Source organism: Primulina tabacum, chromosome 2, assembly GCF_025594145.1.
Source record: "Primulina tabacum isolate GXHZ01 chromosome 2, ASM2559414v2, whole genome shotgun sequence".
Lineage (NCBI taxonomy): Eukaryota > Viridiplantae > Streptophyta > Magnoliopsida > Lamiales > Gesneriaceae > Primulina > Primulina tabacum.
In genome coordinates, this window is record NC_134551.1 from 52,470,289 (window position 1) to 52,491,415 (window position 21,127).

General features: G+C 33.1%; 3 protein-coding genes across 3 annotated transcripts; all 3 read left to right on the forward strand.

Moving 5' to 3' along the window:
- Window positions 1–1,439: 1,439 nt before the first annotated feature.
- LOC142536870 (U-box domain-containing protein 27-like) lies at window positions 1,440–2,979 on the forward strand. Its single transcript, XM_075642260.1, has one exon. It carries the CDS (start codon window positions 1,617–1,619, stop codon window positions 2,922–2,924), a length of 1,308 nt encoding a protein of 435 aa, XP_075498375.1. The 5' UTR covers window positions 1,440–1,616; the 3' UTR covers window positions 2,925–2,979.
- A 12,661-nt stretch (window positions 2,980–15,640) lies between these two features.
- LOC142536871 (uncharacterized) lies at window positions 15,641–19,135 on the forward strand. Its single transcript, XM_075642261.1, has 7 exons — window positions 15,641–17,261; window positions 17,349–17,439; window positions 17,531–17,688; window positions 17,782–17,833; window positions 17,929–18,008; window positions 18,090–18,183; window positions 18,288–19,135. Exons 1-7 carry the CDS (start codon window positions 16,326–16,328, stop codon window positions 18,824–18,826), a joined length of 1,950 nt encoding a protein of 649 aa, XP_075498376.1. The 5' UTR covers window positions 15,641–16,325; the 3' UTR covers window positions 18,827–19,135.
- A 1,055-nt stretch (window positions 19,136–20,190) lies between these two features.
- On the forward strand, window positions 20,191–20,715 carry LOC142537854 (uncharacterized). Its single transcript, XM_075643337.1, has one exon. The coding sequence runs from the start codon at window positions 20,191–20,193 to the stop codon at window positions 20,713–20,715; it is 525 nt and encodes a 174-aa protein (XP_075499452.1).
- The last annotated feature ends 412 nt before the right edge of the window (window positions 20,716–21,127 follow it).

Here is a 21,127-nt window from a genome sequence, read left to right on the forward strand (position 1 = left end):
GAACATCGTGATGTTTATAAAATTTAATACAGCCGATAAGAGATATCTAATAAGAAACACATGTATTATTTCCCTGAAACATCTAAAATGTTTATAAGGTATTATCCGTATCTATTATTCACAATTCTTTCCATGTCAAAATAAGGTTTGTGAATAAAGAATCCGGGAGCAAATGAAATTAATCAACATAATTACTCGCATAAGTTTTTAAAAAGATGTATAAACTCTTAGCCAAAATACTAAAATTCGAAATATGAAAACAATAATTATAAAACAGTAAGCAAAAATAGGATCGTATAAATACAAATACAGCACTAAACAAAAACACTGTGCAATTGGAAGTATAAATATCGAGTGTGTAAATCAATAATAAATTATTAAAGCAACCGAGGACTGAACAAATTACAGTTTTTTCAAAACGGATTTTTCCCCTCCGAAAGTTCTTCAAGGATCAGAATAGACAACTATTTCTCATGATACAACAAAAAAACCTTATAGCATTTTAGCACGAATAACTAAACCAACGAACTAAAAACATACATTTACTTTATTACCAAAGCTCAACGAATGCGAAATCAAAAGCTAACAATATGAAATACAATAAAATGTTTGAGTGAGATTTTGAATGTGCTTGTAAAAATATATTTTGCATATGGATTGAGGAAACTGACACACTGTTTATAAGCTAAAAAATACAAACAAAAAATCATGCAAAATTAATTAACTAAATTAATCTTTCAATTAACTCTGGAATATGAAAAAACCAAAGTCTCCAATTAACTGAGTCAAAATTAATTCGAAAAACGTAGTCATGAAAATTTGTTTGAAGGGATACCACTTGGCAACTTCCATTATTATCCAACAATCATAATCACTCATTAGTCATCATGTCTTATTAGTCACGATCGCCAAATCAAATCATGATTATATTTGTCCGCGCATTTTGTCAATAGCTGGTAAAAATGATTATTTGAATTATAAAAAAGGATTATTTATTAAATTTAATTAAACTGTTTTAAATAGCATATAGTCAATTATATGAAAATTATAAATAAGACTTGGGTTTAATTTCTCACCACAAGTGTTTAGAATCAATTAAATGCCTAGCAATGCAAATTGAGATAGTAAAGTACTAAATTTAATGTGAGAATTTCCTTAGAAAAAGGGAAAAAGAAAGGAAACCTAAATTTATTACCAATTTTTGTAATTAAGAAGTGGAATAATAATTTGTGAGTTTCGTGTCCACTCACTCACCGAGTTTCTGATGTGATGGACCGACAACCAGAACCAAAATTGGGCCCCGTGCTTTACTCTGGAGCCCACTTTCGTAATGGGCTGAACCACCGCCTTTAAATCACCGTCGTCCATCAAATGCAAGGATCATTGGGTGAGATCTTAACATTTCGAACCTCCAATTTTCACAATGGAATAATTATTTAAGCAAATATAATTTTGTGGTAATAATTCTTTTTTCCAAGTATGATTTTCATTTTCAATTCTATATATAAAGGCAGTCCGATGACGTCACACCTCTGACTCTTTCTTTCTTAATGGAACCTCCACTGTCCCCTTCCTGTTGTTTGTCTCCCTTCTCTCTCTAAAACAAGCTCTCTAACATGGTGAGGGATGATCTGCACATAACGGTGCCGAGTTATTTCCGGTGCCCTATCTCCTTGGAAGTCATGAAATCCCCAGTCAGCTTGTGCACCGGCGTCACGTACGACCGCGGCAGCATTCGGCGGTGGTTCGACGCCGGGAACAACACCTGCCCAGCCACCATGCAGCAGCTTCCCACTAAAGAGCTCGTCCCCAATCACACCCTCCATCGGCTCATCAAAATTTGGTCTGAATCGGGTTTGAATCGTCCCGAAAATCATCCTGCTTCGCCCCAATCACTCTCTCGAGACCAAGCAGAACAAATCATCCTCCAGCTAGAAATCGATCTGAAAATGATTCACAATACCTTTTTCCCTCGATTTCATACCATCAGTCATAACCTATCCACGCTTATTTCATTTGTTAACGAAGCGTCTGACAATCGGAAGGTTGTGACGGAGGCTGGCGGAAGGGTTTTGCCGTTGCTCTTGTCCCTTGTCGGAAAGAAGCAATCTTTGAATGATTTATGTTTGTTGGAGAAAATTATTTTGTTTTGTAACGTGATCTTAAAGAATCGAGCGAAAATTGATTACGAAGGAAGAGATAATGATATGTTTTCTGGGACTGAAATGGGGAAGTATGATTTTAAAACAATAATTCTGACGTGCTTAAAGCAAGGAAGATTGGAGTTAAGAATTGCGGTGGTAGAATTTCTCGAACTCATGTCCACGCATTTGGGTTCGCAAATGCAGCAATCTAGTTTAATCCCAGAAGACGATGAGATGTATTTTGAGCTGCTAAGATTAATAGTCAGCTCGAATTGGAGTACTAATGCATTAGATGCTTCCCTTAATCTTTTGTCCCGAATGGTTGTTTTCAAGAAGAATATATCTAAAATGGTGCGTGTAGGCGGTGTGAAAGCGCTCACAATGGCCCTGTCGGAACCGGAATTGAGTCCGCCATTGACGGAGAAAGTACTCAAGCTCCTCGAAATCGCGTCGAGTAGCAGAGAAGGGAGGAACGAGATTTGCGGGAATGAGTTGTGCGTGCAGGCGATATTAAAGAAGATGCTGAAGGTCTCAAATGCGGCGACTGAGCTCGCCGTGACATTGTTGTGGAGCCTGTGTTGTTTTTTCGGCGAGAATAGGGTAGCGGCGGCTGTCGCGGAGAGCAGCGGCGTGGCCAAGATTTTGCTGCTGCTGCAGAGCAATTGCTCGCCGTGTGTTAGGCAAATGTGCGGTGATTTGCTTAAAATGTTTCGATGCAATTCTAAGAGTTGTTGCCTTTCCTGTTACGACACAAAAACTAGTCACATTATGCCATTTTGATTTGTTGGATTTTTAGGCTTTGGTTAGTATATTGAAAATATATTTGTTTATTTTATATATGTTTTGTAAATTTGAAGAGATTTTCGTTATCTAATCTAAACTATAAAATATACTGGAATTTTCAAATTGATTGGATGGGTGCGTGCAGTGCATATGAATTAGGTTGTTGATTTGATGTGTCCATCATTTTGATTGACATTTATTTCCCAAAAAACGAAAATCAAAGTTTTGGGAAATTGTTTGTCAAATGTAAGTTTGGATGAGACTCCAAAATTCATGTGGTAAATCCAATTGAGTTTGACAAAATTTTGGGTTCAAGTTCGCCTTTTGACTTTTTCGAGGTGTTTTTTTTTTAAAATGTATTTATTAACAAAAACGAAAAAAATGTGTGTGAGACAGTCTCATGGATAGTATTTTGTGAGACATATATCTTATTTGAGTCATCCATGAAAATTATTACTTTTTATGCTAAGAGTGTTACTTTTTATTGTGAATATCGATAGGATCGATCCGTCTCACACACTATCTCATACATAAATATTCGTGAGATCATCTCATAAAATACATGTTATAAAAAAAAATGCTGTCAATTGATAACATTATTTAAATTTGAACATGATATTTGTTGCTTTGGACAATAAACAATCAAGAAAGAGACAAGTTGCTGCAATTGTTAATTCTGGTCCAATCGAAGCCTATATTTTTCAATTGATTATTACTGATTTGACCATTAATTCCCAACCAATCTTTTGACAAACTAAAAAACATTAATTTTTGGGTTTTTAAAATCTTGTTTTCTTTAATCAAATATTCCTAAAATTTTCGATTGGTATTTTCATAAAACCCTCAGTTTCTTGCTTGGTAAACATCATAGGTAATGTGGTGAAAATTTTGAAACTTCTTATGATTAACTAATATTATTATGTATATGGTTGTATTTTCTTTATCAATGTTTTAATACAAAAATAATAATTTTTTGGGATAATGAAAAAAAGAGGGTACCACTAAGAAAAATGAGCTTTTATTTACTGATATTCAATCAAAGTGACGGGATTCAATGGTTCTCGTTTGGTTACTTTGTATATCCAACATCGAAGTTAAATTCTAATTTTTTTATACAATTTATGTTTATGTATATAGAATCAAAATGAATACTTGGAAATGAGTAAGTATCTTGTGAGACGGTCTCACGAATCTTTATCTGTGAGACAGATCAACCCTATCGATATTCACAATAAAAAATAATACTATTAAAAAAAAGTATATTTTTTCATGGATAACCCAAAATAAGAGATCTGTATCACAAAATACGACTTGTCAGATAGACTCAAACAATTTTTTGCCTTTGGGAATTCCCTTTTTACTCTAAAATGCACTTTTTTTTTAATTATTCATTAATTTCTTAGTTTGTTCATTGTTGGGTCTTCAAAAAAAATCTAGATATGATGATTTATTAAATCCAAAATTTCAGTGAATAAATTGTTTTTTGTTTTTCAAAGAGAACATTGACAAATGATATTGGTGGGTGAAATAGCAAAGAAATGTGTGGAAGCAAATGGTTGCTAATGGACGTCTCTTTATTATATGGGATATTTCGGTTGGCCCGAATTAAGCAACTCACATGTGCTTTAATATTTTGGATTTTTTTTAAAAAAATAAAGCTATATTAACTTTTTTAAAATTTAAATCGGGATAGAAACTAAACTAAAAGGGAATCTAAAAAAACCCACAAAAAAGTTATTTTTTCTAGGTGTAAATCCGTTTAACCATTTTTTTAAATAACGATTCTACTTAAAAAGTTTGAGTAGGTCTCTAGTGAGACGGTCTCATGAATATTTATCTGTGAGACGAGTCAACTCTACCGATATTTACAATAAAAAGTAATAGTCTTAGCATAAAAAATAATATTTTTCATGGATGACCCAAATTAGAGATTCGTCTCACAAAATACAACCCGTGAGACCGTCTCACACAATTTTTTGACAAAAAGCTTCGGAGAGAAATGGCCAAAAAGCTTCGGAGAGAAATGATTTTTAAAACCATGCCATATATATTGTATTTGTTTCATATGTATCCGTTACACTTTGTATAATGAAATTTAAAACATGAAGTTCAAAGAAAAAAGAAGACATTTAAATGAACATTGCACAATCGGGTGGAATCACTTTCATGGGATCGGGTCTTCAATCCACTAAAAAGAACCATATCAATATTTTAGATATATAAAATTAAATTTAAAATGTGCCAAATTTTTGAATTTGTTGTATTTCACCTAAATATGTTTTGTTCTTTAAATCGCAATATAAAAAAGAAAAATAGGCATAGTTTATTTTGATATTGGAGAGAAAACAAGATTGCAGGGTTGGCTCCGTGAGAATCCAAATTTCCAGCAGCAGCTAGCAATATTCAGTAGCAAAGGAAAATTTCAGCAGAAGCTAACAATTCCAGCAACAGCTAATATTTCAGAAGATGATATTTTCCAGCAGACAGAATCCAGCAGACAGAATCCAGCAGCAGAAGTATTCAGTAGCGAGATTTCAACAGATAGCTACTGATTATGCTTATGACTTGTAACTGAAACATTTAACATGGAGTCAAGGCTGTTAATGGCACATCAAGGCAGATTATGGCCATTAATAGGGAGTCTAACAGTCATAATTATATATATTCTGAACATCTCTGAATTCTGATTCTGATTCTGGCCTCATCCTTCAGAGGAGAGAACATATAGGGGACTGATATCAGTTTAGCCATGAAATTCACTAACGTGCTCAGTGCTTACTAATTCTGATTTCTGTTCTGAAACCTGTGATTTTCTGAATTCTGATTTCTGTTCTGAAAATAAGAGTTTTCTATATATTATTGCATTACGGAGTCTGTTGAAAACGATTTCAAAAATTAGGAGTTATTTCCGCTCCTGCTTACTGAGTGACAACCATATCACTCACCCACCAAACCCATCTCAGATAAGAACGAGGAAGAAAAGTTAGAAGAAGAAGAGCAGATTCAATTCTGGGGCTGGTGAAGAAGACAGTTGTTTATCAGTTCTAGTTTATGTTTATTTCGCTGCATTTGTTAAGACGTTATTATATTTGGTTTTACATTTCCGCTGTAAAACATTTGTCATTGAGTTCGTATCAGACATTGAATTATTCAGTATTTATTAAGGTAAGAGAGAAATGGGCCATTATACGGACCAGGTCTGTATTTTGTATTTTTTTACCGTCGAAAATTGCTAATGTGGCGTGGCAACCTCGGATTCTGACATTGATTTTTGGAGGAAAAATTTCACTTATTTCCAAATCGATAGTAAACTGAAAAATGACAATCCCATATACTACATAATATTTTTAAATATCATGACAAATTTGATGTTTCCTTCAAAAAATCGATGTCAACATTCACGGTCTCACGGTTTCTGACATATATGATGGATTTCGAAAAAAAAAAAGAAAAGACTAACAATGGACTTCGATAAAAATATATTTTTTAAAAAATAACTCTAAATTTTTGGGGGCAAAAACTTGTGTGAGACGGTCTCACGGGTCGTATTTTGTGAGACATGTCTCTTATTTGGGTTATCAATGAAAAAATGTTACTTTTTATGCTAACAATATTACTTTTTGTTGTGAATATCGGTAGGATTGACTCGTCTCACACTCTCACATAAAAAGATTTGTGAAATCGTCTTAGAAGAAGAAGCCTACTCATTTTTGTCATGGATATGAAAGACGGTTAATATTTTTGAAATTGAAATTCGATAATGTGACGAACGGGGAAAGTGGGAGTGAAGTGGCATAGCATAGACAAAATGCAGTGAATTGTCAAGAATATTATGTACAGATATTAAGACAATTTAAGAATAATATGTACAGTATTAAGACGAAAAGAAAACCCGTAAATTGAATTTCCATGGAAGGAAATATTTTAGGCCAAAAGTGAAAAGATATATTTTTTGTGTCATCGACGCATCAAAACTACTTGTATGATATGCTCATGTTTTATAAATATAGAAAAATATATATTAAAAATATATAAATACAGCTTGTATGATAGCTCGTGTTTTATAATATAGAAAGACATATATTAAACATACATATATATATATATATATTTTTATTTTCGAGTTTGTGAATATTTTCAGCCTAACACGAACTCGATCAAATAATATTAAAATTTTCGAAATTTAGAGTCGAACTCTAATACCTCTCCGGCTCACCCCAACAAGAGTTATCAAAAGTTCAGCCAGCCATCAAATGAGTGAGGCAGGCCGGTTGACCAGTACGGAAGGTTGGAAAAACTTCAATCCGACATGCTTTGTCGGAGGTTGTTAGACGGGTCAACCTGCCAAAAAAATATTTTAAAACATAAAAGATACACTAATACTTGAGATTTCAAACTAAAAAATTTAATACTGAATTAAACTAATTATTTAAGTAAGATAATTTTTTTGTAATCTTCAAAATTTATGGCATTTTATAGTTTATTTTAGGATGTGTTAAGGGATCATTTACATGACATCAAGATTGTTATCCTGCGCTCCCTATTTACAACAATATAGATATTATAAATAATACCGTATATTAGACGGTCGATAAGAAATATAAGTTAAAGTACCATGATCGTTTTTTTGTAACATTTCAATGTATTGGGAGTTGCCAAGCATAAATTACACTCGAGGCATATAATATTATTTGAATTTGACAAATATCTAAGATACAAAATCCTAGATAGAATAAAACTGAAATATCAGCCAGTATTTGATAGGATGAGGCTAAGTTTTTTTTTTTTTTCCTTTGGCAAAACTATGTAATCTTTATTAACGGGTGACTCAATTATGAGCGTCCTAACACATAACGATGGAACATGAGATCTAATATCATGTTAAGATTGAGACTTTAATCTAAATCAAACTCAAAAGCTAGTTTAAAGGAGAAGGATTGTCCAAATTCATATATTCAACTCCTTGGAACTCAGTCCAACCGACGAGGGACATCTTAACACAATTTCTCAAGCGCATGAATGAACAACCGGAGCGTGAAGATATTAATGTGTGACTCAACTATAGACAGTCCAACACATAACGGTGTAACATGAGATATAATACTATATTAATATTGATACTTGGAGCTCACTCAACCTTAAAGCTAGCTCAAGGGGGATGATTGTCCAAGTCCATATATTCAACTCCCAGTAACTCTATCCAACCGACGTGAGACATCTTAACACACACTTTCACGTACATGAATGAACAACTGGTACGTGAAGATATTAACGGGTGACCCAACTATGAGCAATCCAACACATAACGACGGGCCTGAGTTCTGATACCATGTTAAAATTGATGTTTAGACTTAACTCAACTCCAACGACTAGCTCAAGTGGAAGGATTGTCAAAATTTATATTTGTAACTTCTAGGAACTCTATCAAAACAATTTGTGATATCTTAACAGTTAAAGTTTATGCCTCAGCTATATCTAATAAGGTTTCAAACTTCAGTGGCAATTGTCCTAACATAGCTAATGCTGACATTTTGCAACTTCCATATATTCAACTCCTTGGAACTCAAACCAATCGATGTGGGATATCTTAACACAATTTCTCAAGCGCTTGAATGAACAACCGGAGCGTGAAGATATTAACGTGTGACTCAATTATTGACAGTCCAACACATAACGGTGGAACATGAGATATAATACTATATTAATATTGAAACTTGGAGCTAACTAACACTAAAGATAGCTCAAGTGGGAAGATTGTCCAAGTTCATATATTCAACTCCCAAGAACTCTATCCAACCGACGTGAGACAACTTAACGCACACTTTCACGTGCATGAATGAACAACTGGTACATGAAGATATTAACGGGTGATCCAACTATAGGCAATCCAACACGTAACGGTGTGCCTGAGTTCTGATACCATGTTAAAATTGATATTTGTACATAACTCAACCCCAACAACTTACTCAAGTGAGAGGATTGTCAAAGTCTACATTTGCAACTTTCAGAAACTCTATCCAACCGATTTGCGATATCTTAACGGTTAAAGTTTATGTCTTGGTTAATCCAATAAGGTGTCGAACTTCAATGACAATTGTCCCAACGTAATGTTGACTTCTAGGCCAAAAAAATCTGTGTTTACTTTATGGATCTCTAGCTTGAGTTCTTGCACGATCTACATATCTTCTTGAATCGCTTCTTCTGCATATGTCACTGAAATTTTTCCCAAACCCCCCCCCCCCCCGCCCCCCCCCCACATGGAATACAATATCGACAAATAATAACCTTTAATAACTTATTATTCCGACGAATATGTTTGTCCCTGTCTGAATAATTGACGTATACATTGACCAAATAAAAAATCTATCTCAGACCAACACCATGCCATACATGCAAATAGTGGCACTTAATTTATCCCGCAGATTTTGTTTATCCTTTTTTATTTCGTGATTCAAATTGGGGCTACGTGTATCTTACAGAAAATATTATTAAGGGACGTGGTCCAATGTCTGATCAGTCAAAGAAAACCTTTTATAACCAAATATATAAAATCTTTAAAATATTTTTTTATTTATTTAAAAAGTAATATATTGCAGAATAGAAAGTGACATGTCTAAGAAATTGTTTTCAATGCAATTCCAATCATTTGATGACAGAAAATTACCAAGTAGATTTTGCTACAGTAACTTCCCAGACAAAACGAAAATATCCGGCCGCTTATCATCAATAGTACAAATACTGTGTGTGGTAAATAGTATTTATATTTGCAATATATGTAAAAATATGTTTAGATATTATAATGTTATTTTTTTTGTTATGAAATAGATTAATTTTTCAAATTATTTTAGTTACCCAACCACAATTTTTTGATGAAATTTTGTCGAATTTAGTATGTGGGGAAAGATTAAATTTGTGCAGGCCGGAGCTAAGATTCTGAAATATCTGGGTCTGGTTGCTCTATGTTACACAATAATAAGATTGAGCGTTTGGTTACAATGAATTAAATTTTCTAAAATTGAATTAACTAATTTTTTTCGACTAACTGAATCGGTCGAATTTTATTACAAAAATCGAAAAAACCAAACCGAAAAAGTCAGCTATTTCAGTCGGTAATCAGATTGCAATTTTGGTTTAAAAATAACTTGATAGCTTTCTTTTCTTCATTTCATGAGTTACTTGACTAGAAAAATCGAATCATCCAAATTTTTTTTCCAAAAAACTGTTATTTTTCAAAATCTCATAATTACTCAATTTTCGTTTATTCTAACTATAAAAACCTCAATATGGCCCCCATAATAATTACAACATCAATAATTTTCAAATATTTCAATCAATTTCATATACATCATAAGTCATATTATCACAACTAAAAATTCGGAATAATTCTAAAATTATCAGATTTTACCTAAAAGCACATAATTTCGAAACCTAATTGCGAGAGATGTTCTATTTTTTTTTTTTTTTCAAAACATGAGGGTTAAAAAATATTAAAAAATTAAAACTAATAATTTTTTTTAAAAAAAAAACAAATAGGTCCCACCCTGAATTTGGGGGGAGGGGGGGGGGGGGGGGGGGGGTTATATAATATATTTTATCGTGTAGTGCAGGGTAGGGCGGTGTTGGGACATGCACAACGGGAGATATTTTTTGCAATATATTTTTTTATATGTACTTACAAAGTTAAAACGACTTGACAAAATCGATAAATTATAGCTGACATATTTTAATTTCCTACAGAAAAATTGTGAAGTAATGATGATTGAGACACATGCATGTGTATATGAGGATCGAGACTCAGAAGTTGTTCGAAATATTTGTTGAATATATCAATATTCACCCATTTTAGATGTGCAGAGGAAAGTAAACTGACATATTTGATATTTCAAATTAAAATTAGAGAGCATTTGAGTTAGCGGGTTTCATTAAGTTGCATTTGAATGAATGGATTTCAAATATATTCAAATATATATATATATATATATATATATATATATATTTTTGTTTTTGAGAAGCAATACCATAAATCTCAAATTAATTATATCGATCTTGCATGTTCATATAGTGTTTCTTATTATTAAGATTGATTTCAATATCACCAAATAATGAAAATATTTTAAATTCATTACACTGTGTATTTAATGTATAGATAAATAAGATAAATATTTAAGATTTGATTAATTTTTTTGTTTAATCGAAATTCATGGATTTCAGATTCATCTCCTCAAATGCAACTTGAATTATTTTTTTTTGTGAATAACTTTTTGGAGCCTTGATTTAGTTCTTCCGAGTAACGGTTATATAGAATTCGTGGTTGAAAAGATCATGCACATAATTCAAATTTCAATGAGAAAGAAATTGATTATAAATTTCCAAGAATTGATCAAAGTAAGTGAAATCTTCTTTTCAATCGACGTATTATGGGTTTTGCTACTTTGATTAGTCGAAATTTGATTTCAATGCAATAAATTTGTTTTGTCTATTTTGTTTTTCACTTGTTGATATGACATATGAAATAACAACAATATTTGATGTCATATCAAACAATATCCGTTGTCATGTCAACAAGATTTCAAAAATATTACTAAAAGAGGAAAAAAAAACAATTTATTGTAGTTAAATAAAGTTTTTAAAATAGTGGAGATTTAACTCCATTTATTTGGTCAATTACATGTTATAAATACGAAATTAAACAGGAAAAATTACTGCAATATGATTACACATGATAGGATAAACATGTGACATATAATATAAGGATAAATTAATGATAAATAAGATGTAGGATATTATATTTAATATTTGGTATGATTTTAATAAGAGTGGTTAAATTTACATATTAGATTGTAATGACAAAATTAACCTTATCATAATAAATTTTATAATTTCAAAGTTTTTGCTTGAGTTCATATTTCTTAAGGTCGTGACAAAATTAACCTTATCATAATAAATTTATATATAAGACTAATTTTATATATTATATAATATGATAATTGAACATTTAATTTTATGAGTCAAGTCAAATATAAATTTTTAAAGTTAATCGAATGATATTAATAATTTTATTGAGATTTATACAAATCATTTATATAATTATCTCGAGTTCATTTATATAATTATCATATTATATAATATATAAAAATAAATAAAAATATTTATTTGATTTTAATTTCTACCTACAAGTGAAATGAAAGAACAATAGGGTTTATGCTTTTTATATATTGATGGCAATTAAGTCATTTGTGGTGTTTTTATCATTAGATTAAAATTATTACATCTCATAAAAGGGATATTTTATCCCTATATAAAATTATTTATCACAGGCACATGGTATTATCATGGGCTTTCTAAAAACTTACCAAACGTGGGATAAGGATGATTATTTAACAATCTCTTTTATCTCATGTACCAAACTATACCTTACAATCTGTAAATAAAAATAAATTTATTAAGATTTGAAATGGACGAAATTGACCCTAGCTCGAGTATAAACTAAATTGCGATATGCATGGTATGGAACAGCGACGACATGCATGCAGAAACACGTCTCAATTGGGTATAGAATATAAACCAAGACAGATTGTGTGTTACATAAAAACATTAAATGAGAAGTGGAAATTTGTAATAATTAATGAAGAAGTAGTTCCACAGTTGTCCTAAAAGGGACTTGCTAATATAATTGCAAGAAACACTGAAATTAAATGAGTGCACCATAAAGTTCGAAATTTGCCTTTTGGTCTGCTAAACTATACAATTGGGAAGTCGAGTATGGATCAAGTCGAGATCTTGCAACATAAATTAACAGCATAGGAATTTGTTGTGGATGATGTTTTCCATTTTATTTATCCTTTAAATTTTATGTATTACCGACGTTTTTCAGACTTACGTGCATATGAATATAGATAAAATACGGCAAAAACTTGTGTGAGACTGTCTCACGGGTCGTTTTTTGTGAGACAAATATCTTATTTGGGTCATCCATGAAGAAATATTACTTTTTATGCTAAGAGTATTACTTTTTATTGTCAATATCGGTAGTGTTGACCCGTCTTAGAGATAATGATTCGTGAGACCGTATCACAAGAGACCTACTCATAAAATACATATATATGTGTTTGTGAGATTTTTTTGTGTTAATTAGCGACGATGATTTATGTGTAAGTCACATACGTATATCTTTATATGATAGGTGTGGCAGTTGTTCTTCTGTATTCCGAAAAGATTAGATTATGTGAATCTCTGCCGTTATGTGTTAATAATCCGAGGTGGACTAAATTTTCACCAAATCATAGGACGAGAAACATTCTAGGTGTAACATATCATTCTGATATATCAAATTCATGAAGCGTGCTTGATTTTGTTTCAATAGTTTTCAAATTGTGTAGGTGAATATTTAATTTTTTTGATATTATAATTTAAATAATTATGTTCTAAAGAGTCCTGAAAAATCCATCGTTATACAATCACAACATTTGACTGTAGATTTCTTATATCCACACAAAATTTTTGAATTATAATAATTACGTGGCACTGTCAATATGGATTACGAAATGGTGCCCATAATTCTTTCAATGCTTGGTCTAAGCATTGCATGTGACATTCAATTCAAAGCCCCAAAAATCTGGAATTAAAATATCAATAGTTGGTTGAGGTTTATGTTTTGTTTTTAAATTTATATTTATTTGAAATTTATTTCAACTCCCAATCCAAATACTTTTATGGAAAAAACTTGTGTGAGACGGTCTCACGGATCGTATTTTGTGAGACAGATATCTTATTTGAATCATCCATGAAAAAATATAATTTTTTTACTAAGAGTATTACTTTTACTGTGAATATCGGTAGGATTGACCTGTCTCACAGATAAAGATTTGTGAGACCGTTTTACAAGAGACATACTATACTTTTATTAATATAATATTTTAGTAGAAGACTGATCTTCAAATTCACCTATAATAACAATTACACTATTTATTAATTTATTAATATACATATTTATAATAATTTGATACGAACAAGAGTTTTGATTAAAGTTAAATGTTGACTAAATACGTTAATTTATTTTATTATTACATAGGTTTTAAGATAATTGATGCACATGGATTTTAGTAAACAAATGTCAATAGAATTAGACCTTAGCAACATTTGCGTGTGCTTACCCACATATTAAAAGATATGTAAATATATGCAATAATTGAAAATTGCTGACGGCATGCGTGACATAATATTAATTTGTGGGACTACTTTTCTCTGTTGCTTTTTAGATTTAATGCATTTCCTATTATTATTATTATTATTATTATTAATTATATATCTATATAAATTATTCAAGAAAAATCAGTAGCTGCATGACAATTGGGATTTGGACCATGAAAATCGACCATGCCTTCTACTAAAATAAAACATTAACTCATTTGTCTGTTACGGCCCCTACACAAATGCATGCAAAATTGCAAAGGCTATCCGATTTTAACAAAAAATATCGTTATCTTATAATGACACGTCACATTAATTGCAACGAAATAAACAAAAATCTTATATTCATTTAATTATTACGATAATTTATATTAATTAGCAATAAATTAGATATATACTATTATTGCGTTTGGATGCTGGCCAAATTTCCCTTTGACAAATTATGTTCCATTTATTTTATTTAAAAAAAAACTTGGTGAGACAGTTTCATAAATCAATTTTGTGATGACAAATTATTATTTTTTATATAAAAAATATTAATTTTTAATGTAAATATGAGCAGAGTTGCATTGTCTTACAAGATATTAATCTTAGTGTTTACCCCGTAAAATATCGTTTTATTATTGAAAAATCTAAGCTTAGTTTACAAGTATGATAGTAAAATTATCGAATATATATAGACACATGATGATAAAAGAGGGTATTATATGCAAGACAAAAATTTGTGCGAAACGGTACCATGAGTTGTATTTTGTGAGACATATATCTTATTTGAGTCATCCATGAAAAAGTATTAATTTTTATGATTAGAGTATTACTTTTTATTGTGAATATCGGTAGGTTTGACTCGTCTCACAGATAAAGATTCGTGAGACCGTCTCAGAAGAGACCTACTCGATATGCAACGGGGATTGAGATTCTCATAAGCATCCATATGTACCAATAACTACTTAGTTATCTTGGGATTGCACGCCATTGCTATTCACCATATAATGAATATTCCACATTTAAGGGTTGGCGTGGCTTATAATATCAGGATTGAGATTTTGATCACAAAATAATATGTTTATTGAAAATTTCCCATTAAGTAAATAATTTACAAATAATAATAAATAATTGTCCTTGTAACTTTCCGTCTGCTAAACAACAGCCAAACTAGTTCCAGGCTAAAACTCCAATCCCATAGCTTTGTTAGCATAAAAAGTTGAAACACAAAGCAAAATGTACAGCCTGTAATGCTGCATATGTCCAAACCTCACTTTTTACTCTTTTTCTTCTATATCGCCCCATTAAGTTTCCATTATCCATTTCAACCACCAATTATGACTCGTAGAACCCCGTAAATGATTTTCAAAAGTTAATGGATCCATCCTCATTCGTGATCTTGCAAGCATGAAAAAAAACCCCACCATATTTTTGTGGTTTGACAACAAAATATCATCCTTTTGGATTTGCACCATTTGATTTTTCTGCTTTTTCTGAGAGGTGGTGGGCTAAGCTAGTTTTTATTATTTTTACTCCAAATTAGTTGTCATTTTTTTTTACAGCTTTGTTGCTGAAGTGGGGGAGCCTTGGACTATGTGTTGGAGAATTGACTTCGGATTGTGTTGTTGGGAAAATACGGTAATAAAGAAGGCTATCGTATAACGCTGGAGAGCACGACACCGCATACATCAAACCTATACATAAACCTTATTTATATAGGCCTCTGTACAGCCAGCAGCATTTCTATGCTGGCGCCGCTCGTGCGCCGCTTAATTTCCCAAAATACCTCGCCCGTTCGCAGATCTCAATGCCCCATTTGTTAAAAGATCAAAACTTTGTCGATTATTTACTTTGAAAATTTCTATACATTTGTTATTGAACCCAAAGGCCATTTTTCGTTTGCTTCAAACCATTTCCAAAGTCAATATACAGAGAACTTGGCGGAGTATTTAAAATTCAAAGCGGGTTCGTTTGCTTAGTTTGTATATGTATATAAGTCAATGTGTGATTGGAATTTCGAAGCCATAATCAAAGGAAGGGTCGGTGGTGTTGACGGGATTTTCTATTTGAACTGGTTATTTTATGGCTTTGATTTAATTAATTATATGTTGATTAATATGGTTGTGTAGGGAGTGAAACTCGGCCCGTGAATGTGGGTATTGGTTTAGTTTGTGAAGGGTGGATATGTATAATGGTTTAATGTGGGATTGAAGGTTTCGAGAAATGCCGAGCCTTAACGAGGGAGAAGAGATTTTCTTCGACACCACAGATCACTTGATGTCGGAGGAATCTGCGGTTACGAAGGAGGAGATGTGTAATAAGTTAGTCTATGATATTTGGCTGCAGGAGCCACAGAGTGTCAAGGAAAGAAAGGAAAATTTCTTGCGCAGAATGGATTTTCTTGAGTTTTCGACTTTGGTTGAATCTGAATTGGAAAAAGTTACTGAATCCACTGAAGTGGTTTCGACTTCTTTTGAATCGTACAGTCCCAGTTTCGACGAAAGTCTGCTGTTCGAGAGACTGGAATCAAACAGTGAAGCGAATTGTTCCGTGGATTACTCTGATCAAGATTGGTTGGATGATCTAAGTATTGACTCAGAACGAGGAATCAATCAAAGTCGTGAATCTTGTAAGCAATCTTGCGTACAAGAAAGCCTGATGCGGGATATGGAAAAGAAGAAGAAATTGGCCTGGTGGTGGCGAAATTTGAAGCAGAAGGTCAAGAAAAACCGTGACTTTAAACTACCCGAGGAAGCAAAATTATTCGTTAAGGAATCTAAGACGAATCCAATCCGGATACAACATAACAAAAAGAAGTACTTAGAGTGCAGTGCTGTCTACTCTGGCCAAGATTTTAAAGCTCACGGTGGCCCCATTTGGTCTATGAAATTTAGTCCTGATGGCCGATATTTGGCTAGCGGGGGCGAAGATGGGGTGGTTTGTGTATGGCGCGTTAACTCTGCAGACGCCTCTTGGGATGCCAAGAAATGCAGTTTCGGAAGCCAAGACTTGGAAACCAAGCCAAAATCTAGAAGGAAAGGGCCTAAAGATCCTTGTATCATCATCCCTGAAAAGATTTTCCATGTCGAAGAGGAACCATTGCAGAAGTTTTATGGCCATGGCGGCGATGTTTTAGATCTTGCGTGGTCTTCATCTAATGTAATTCACTTAGTTGTTGTCCAAAATTTCTATTTTTTTAATCTTCTTTATATATATCTGATCAATCAGTATTTTTACATGTTACAGCATCTACTATCGGCATCCGTGGACAAAACCGTTCGGTTATGGCAAATCGGGTCAGACAGGTGCCTAGGTGTCTTCAAACACAGCAATTATGGTAATAACCAGAAGAATGTATTGGTGATTAAATTTTTTAATTGCATAAATATTTTGTTCTTATCGATCTTTTTTTCCTTGGTTGAATGTAGTAACATGTGTTCAATTCAATCCTAAGAATGAGAACTACTTCATTAGTGGTTCCATCGATGGTAAAGTCCGGATTTGGGGCATATCCTCAGGTAGAGTTGAGGATTGGGTCAATGCCCGTGATATAGTGACTGCAGTGTGCTACCATTCGAACGGAGAGGTGCGAAATCATATTGATGTTATACAGTGAAGTTGAATAAATGACTGTATATATTACATCGCGTGACAATTTCCCATTGCTTCTTGATTACAGGGTTTTATTGTTGGTTCGATTTCCGGTACATGTCGTTTCTTCGAAACATCAGGTATATAATTCCCTCAAATGTTCTTTTAGTTTCGAGCTTTGAGTGTGAGTTTTTTTAGTAGAAATTGTACTTAATTTTGCGATATCATTTGACAGGCGACGAGCTCCTGCTGTATGCGGAGATAAAGGTTTGTGGCAAAAAGAAGTCGACTAGCAACAGAATCACTGGCGTTCAGGTATGACTTTAATGAAAGAAATTTAAGAACTTCAGGCTTTCTCATATTCAGCTAAGTTTATGTTGTCTTTTTTGTTCCCAGTTTATAGAAAATAACCCCCAAAGAGTGATGATCACGTCAGAGGACTCCAAGATTCGTATACTTGAAGGTCTCGAGGTAGTCCGAAAGTATGAAGGTACAGAATCAATCAAATTGAACTTCTTGAAACATTGCTTTGCAAGACTTGAAAAAGTTCTCGATTTCTTCTTGTTCTTATTCGAACTTTCTTGATCGTTGCAGGTTTGTCAAAGTCGAGTGCTCAAGTGTCGGCCTCGTTTACTTCGAACGGGAGGCACCTAATAACCGTAGGAGACGACTCCCGGATTTATATATGGAACTATGACGATTTATCGGTCCAAACATCGAAACAAGCTAAATCTATACGTTCTTGGGAGCACTTTTTATCCAAGGGTGTCTCCGTAGCAATACCCTGGTCAACTATCGACACAGAACAAAATACTGGTAGTTTTATTTCTGGCACAACGACATGTGAACAATCAGTGGCATCGTGTGACTCAGAACGTTTCTCTCTAGCAAACTGGTTCTCCATGGATAGCTCAGTTAAGGGCTCGATGACTTGGCCCGAAGAAAAACTTCCTTCGTGGGATTTACAGGAAGATTATATTCGGTCTTGTAATGATCACGGTGAGCTTCATCTGCCTCAGCACAGCCATAGCTCGAGAATGGTATCCTCCACATGGGGTCTGGTTTTTGTGACTGCGAATTTGGATGGCACAATCAAGACATTCCATAACTTTGGATTACCGATTAAAACTTAGGAGGTGACATTTACTTGATCATAACGTCGAAAGGTTCAAAAGATTCTACCACAAAATTAGCTCGGTGTAACCGCGACATGAAAGCATATTCAAGCTTCATAAATATGTTCATTCAAGAGAAGATGCCTGCATTTTTTACAAGTAATTATTGTATCGTAGAACAGGGTTAACTAGAAGAAGTGGATTATTGTTATTTCATATTTTCTGTGTATAGTGATTCTCAAAATTTCAGAGGATCTCGTTAGGAGATAGAAGACGATTTTTGCCTATTTTTAGTTCAGCCTGTTTGTTTATTAGTAACTTTCGTTATGTATTGGGTAAATGATCGCGCTAATAGAGTGATATTTAAACCACGCTAGTCACATTTACTTTTATCAACACTTGACAAAAAAAAAAAAAAAAAATCAAAATCAAAATCAAACCTACCTGTAGCAGAGTGTGTGTCTAACCATTACTAAAACTTTAACTTGGTTACATGTGGCGTGAGACGGTCTCATAAATCTTTATCTGTGAGACTGGTCAACTCTACCGATATTCACAATTAAAAGTAATACTCTTAGCATAAAAGTAATACTTTTTCATGGATGACCCAAAAATAAGAGATTCGTATCACAAAATGCGACCCGTAAGAACGTATCAAGCAAATTTTTGCCTTTGATGTGTGGTTTTATATCTTGAATAAAGTTAATGAAACTCAGATTATAATTATATTTACTAACCGTTGAACTAGGCGTTAATGTAATCACTAATTATCGAACTAACGCTTACATCGGACTCGGTTTATTTGTTGAAAATATATTTTCTCAATTTAATCTAATTTGATATGTTTAAGACAACAATTACTTTTATTCAAATCGGGCCGGGTTGGTTGAATTAAGAACGGGCAGGGCCGATAAAGCTAAAAATTTTAGAAGCCTGATCCAAAGTGATTGGGCTAAGTTCGACTTCTTCTCCCAGCCCATCCTTGAAAAATCGGGCAACATATTTTCCATTCATTGAACATTGGGGGAATTAACTTGAGTTGATTTGGTTGAGGAAGCTAGGGAGAAACTGTCTACCTACAATCTTCAAAAGAAGAGAATCTCGGTGCCTTTGGTATGTAGTTTGTGCAATAATGGTGTAGAAAATAATTGGTACCTTTTTTACTGTCTTGCCGGTTTGCATAAGATTGCTGGCGTGAGTCCAAGCTTTTTGATATGACCGAGTCTTCTCTACTGAAAGCAGAATCTGTCACTGAGCTTTTCTTCATATTGCTGTCACAGATGAAAGGATTTAAATGGTCTAAATTTTGTATGATACTCTGGAACATTTGGCAATAGCGAAACGACAAAGTTTGGAACGATACATATAATGATTCATCCACAATGGTTCGACTTGCACTAGAATTCTTTTGTGACTGGTTAAGAGCCAAGCAAAAATCCCAAGAAATAGCTGATGTACATAGCATGGATAGTGGCTGTCCTGATTGGCACAAGTCACCCCGACTATCTATAAAGTATAATGTGGATGCGGCGTTCTTCCAATCGAAAGATAGGCTTGGATGCATCTTACGTGATGAAAATTGTATGTTTTTGACGTTCCGAACCTGTGTTATTGTTGGGGTGTTTAATGTCAATGAGGGTGAGGCCATGGGTCTTCTTGAAGCATTATCTTGGGTTCGAAGACTGGGGTTGAAAAAAGTGTACTTTGAAATGGATGCAAAAGTGGTGGTGGAGGCAATTAAATCTTCCGGCATTGATATTTTTGAATTTGGGTCTATCGTGCAAAGCTGTAAAGATATAATTAGATGTAAGCACGAGTTTTCAATTAGTTTTATTCGGCGACAAGCGAACGAGTGTGATCATACTTTAGCAAAAGCTTCTTGTTCTTATGCTAGTCCAATTGTGTGAATTGAAGCTCCGGATTGTGTCACTTCTTTTTTAAGTCACTATTGTAATAATCCATCCAATTATTAATAAAATCTCTTTGTTAGCTTCAAAAAAAAAAAAAAAACTTTTTAAAACCCTCTTTTTTTCTTTTTTACTTCAACCTAAGAATATATTGCGGTCAATTTCATTATAGCAAATAACATTCCAACGAAACATCGATCTATAATCAAGGATCTCTCGATCTAGTGACAAAAGTGAATCACTCGAGATTCAAGAGCTTTCATATTAAAAAAAATGGATCAATTCAAAACAAGAATGTTGATTACTACATTGAAATATTTATGCATTTATCATAAATAAAAAGGAAATGGTCACTACGGCCGCCTACGTGAACGACACGGCATTTACTTTGGAGTCTATTGAAAAGTAACTA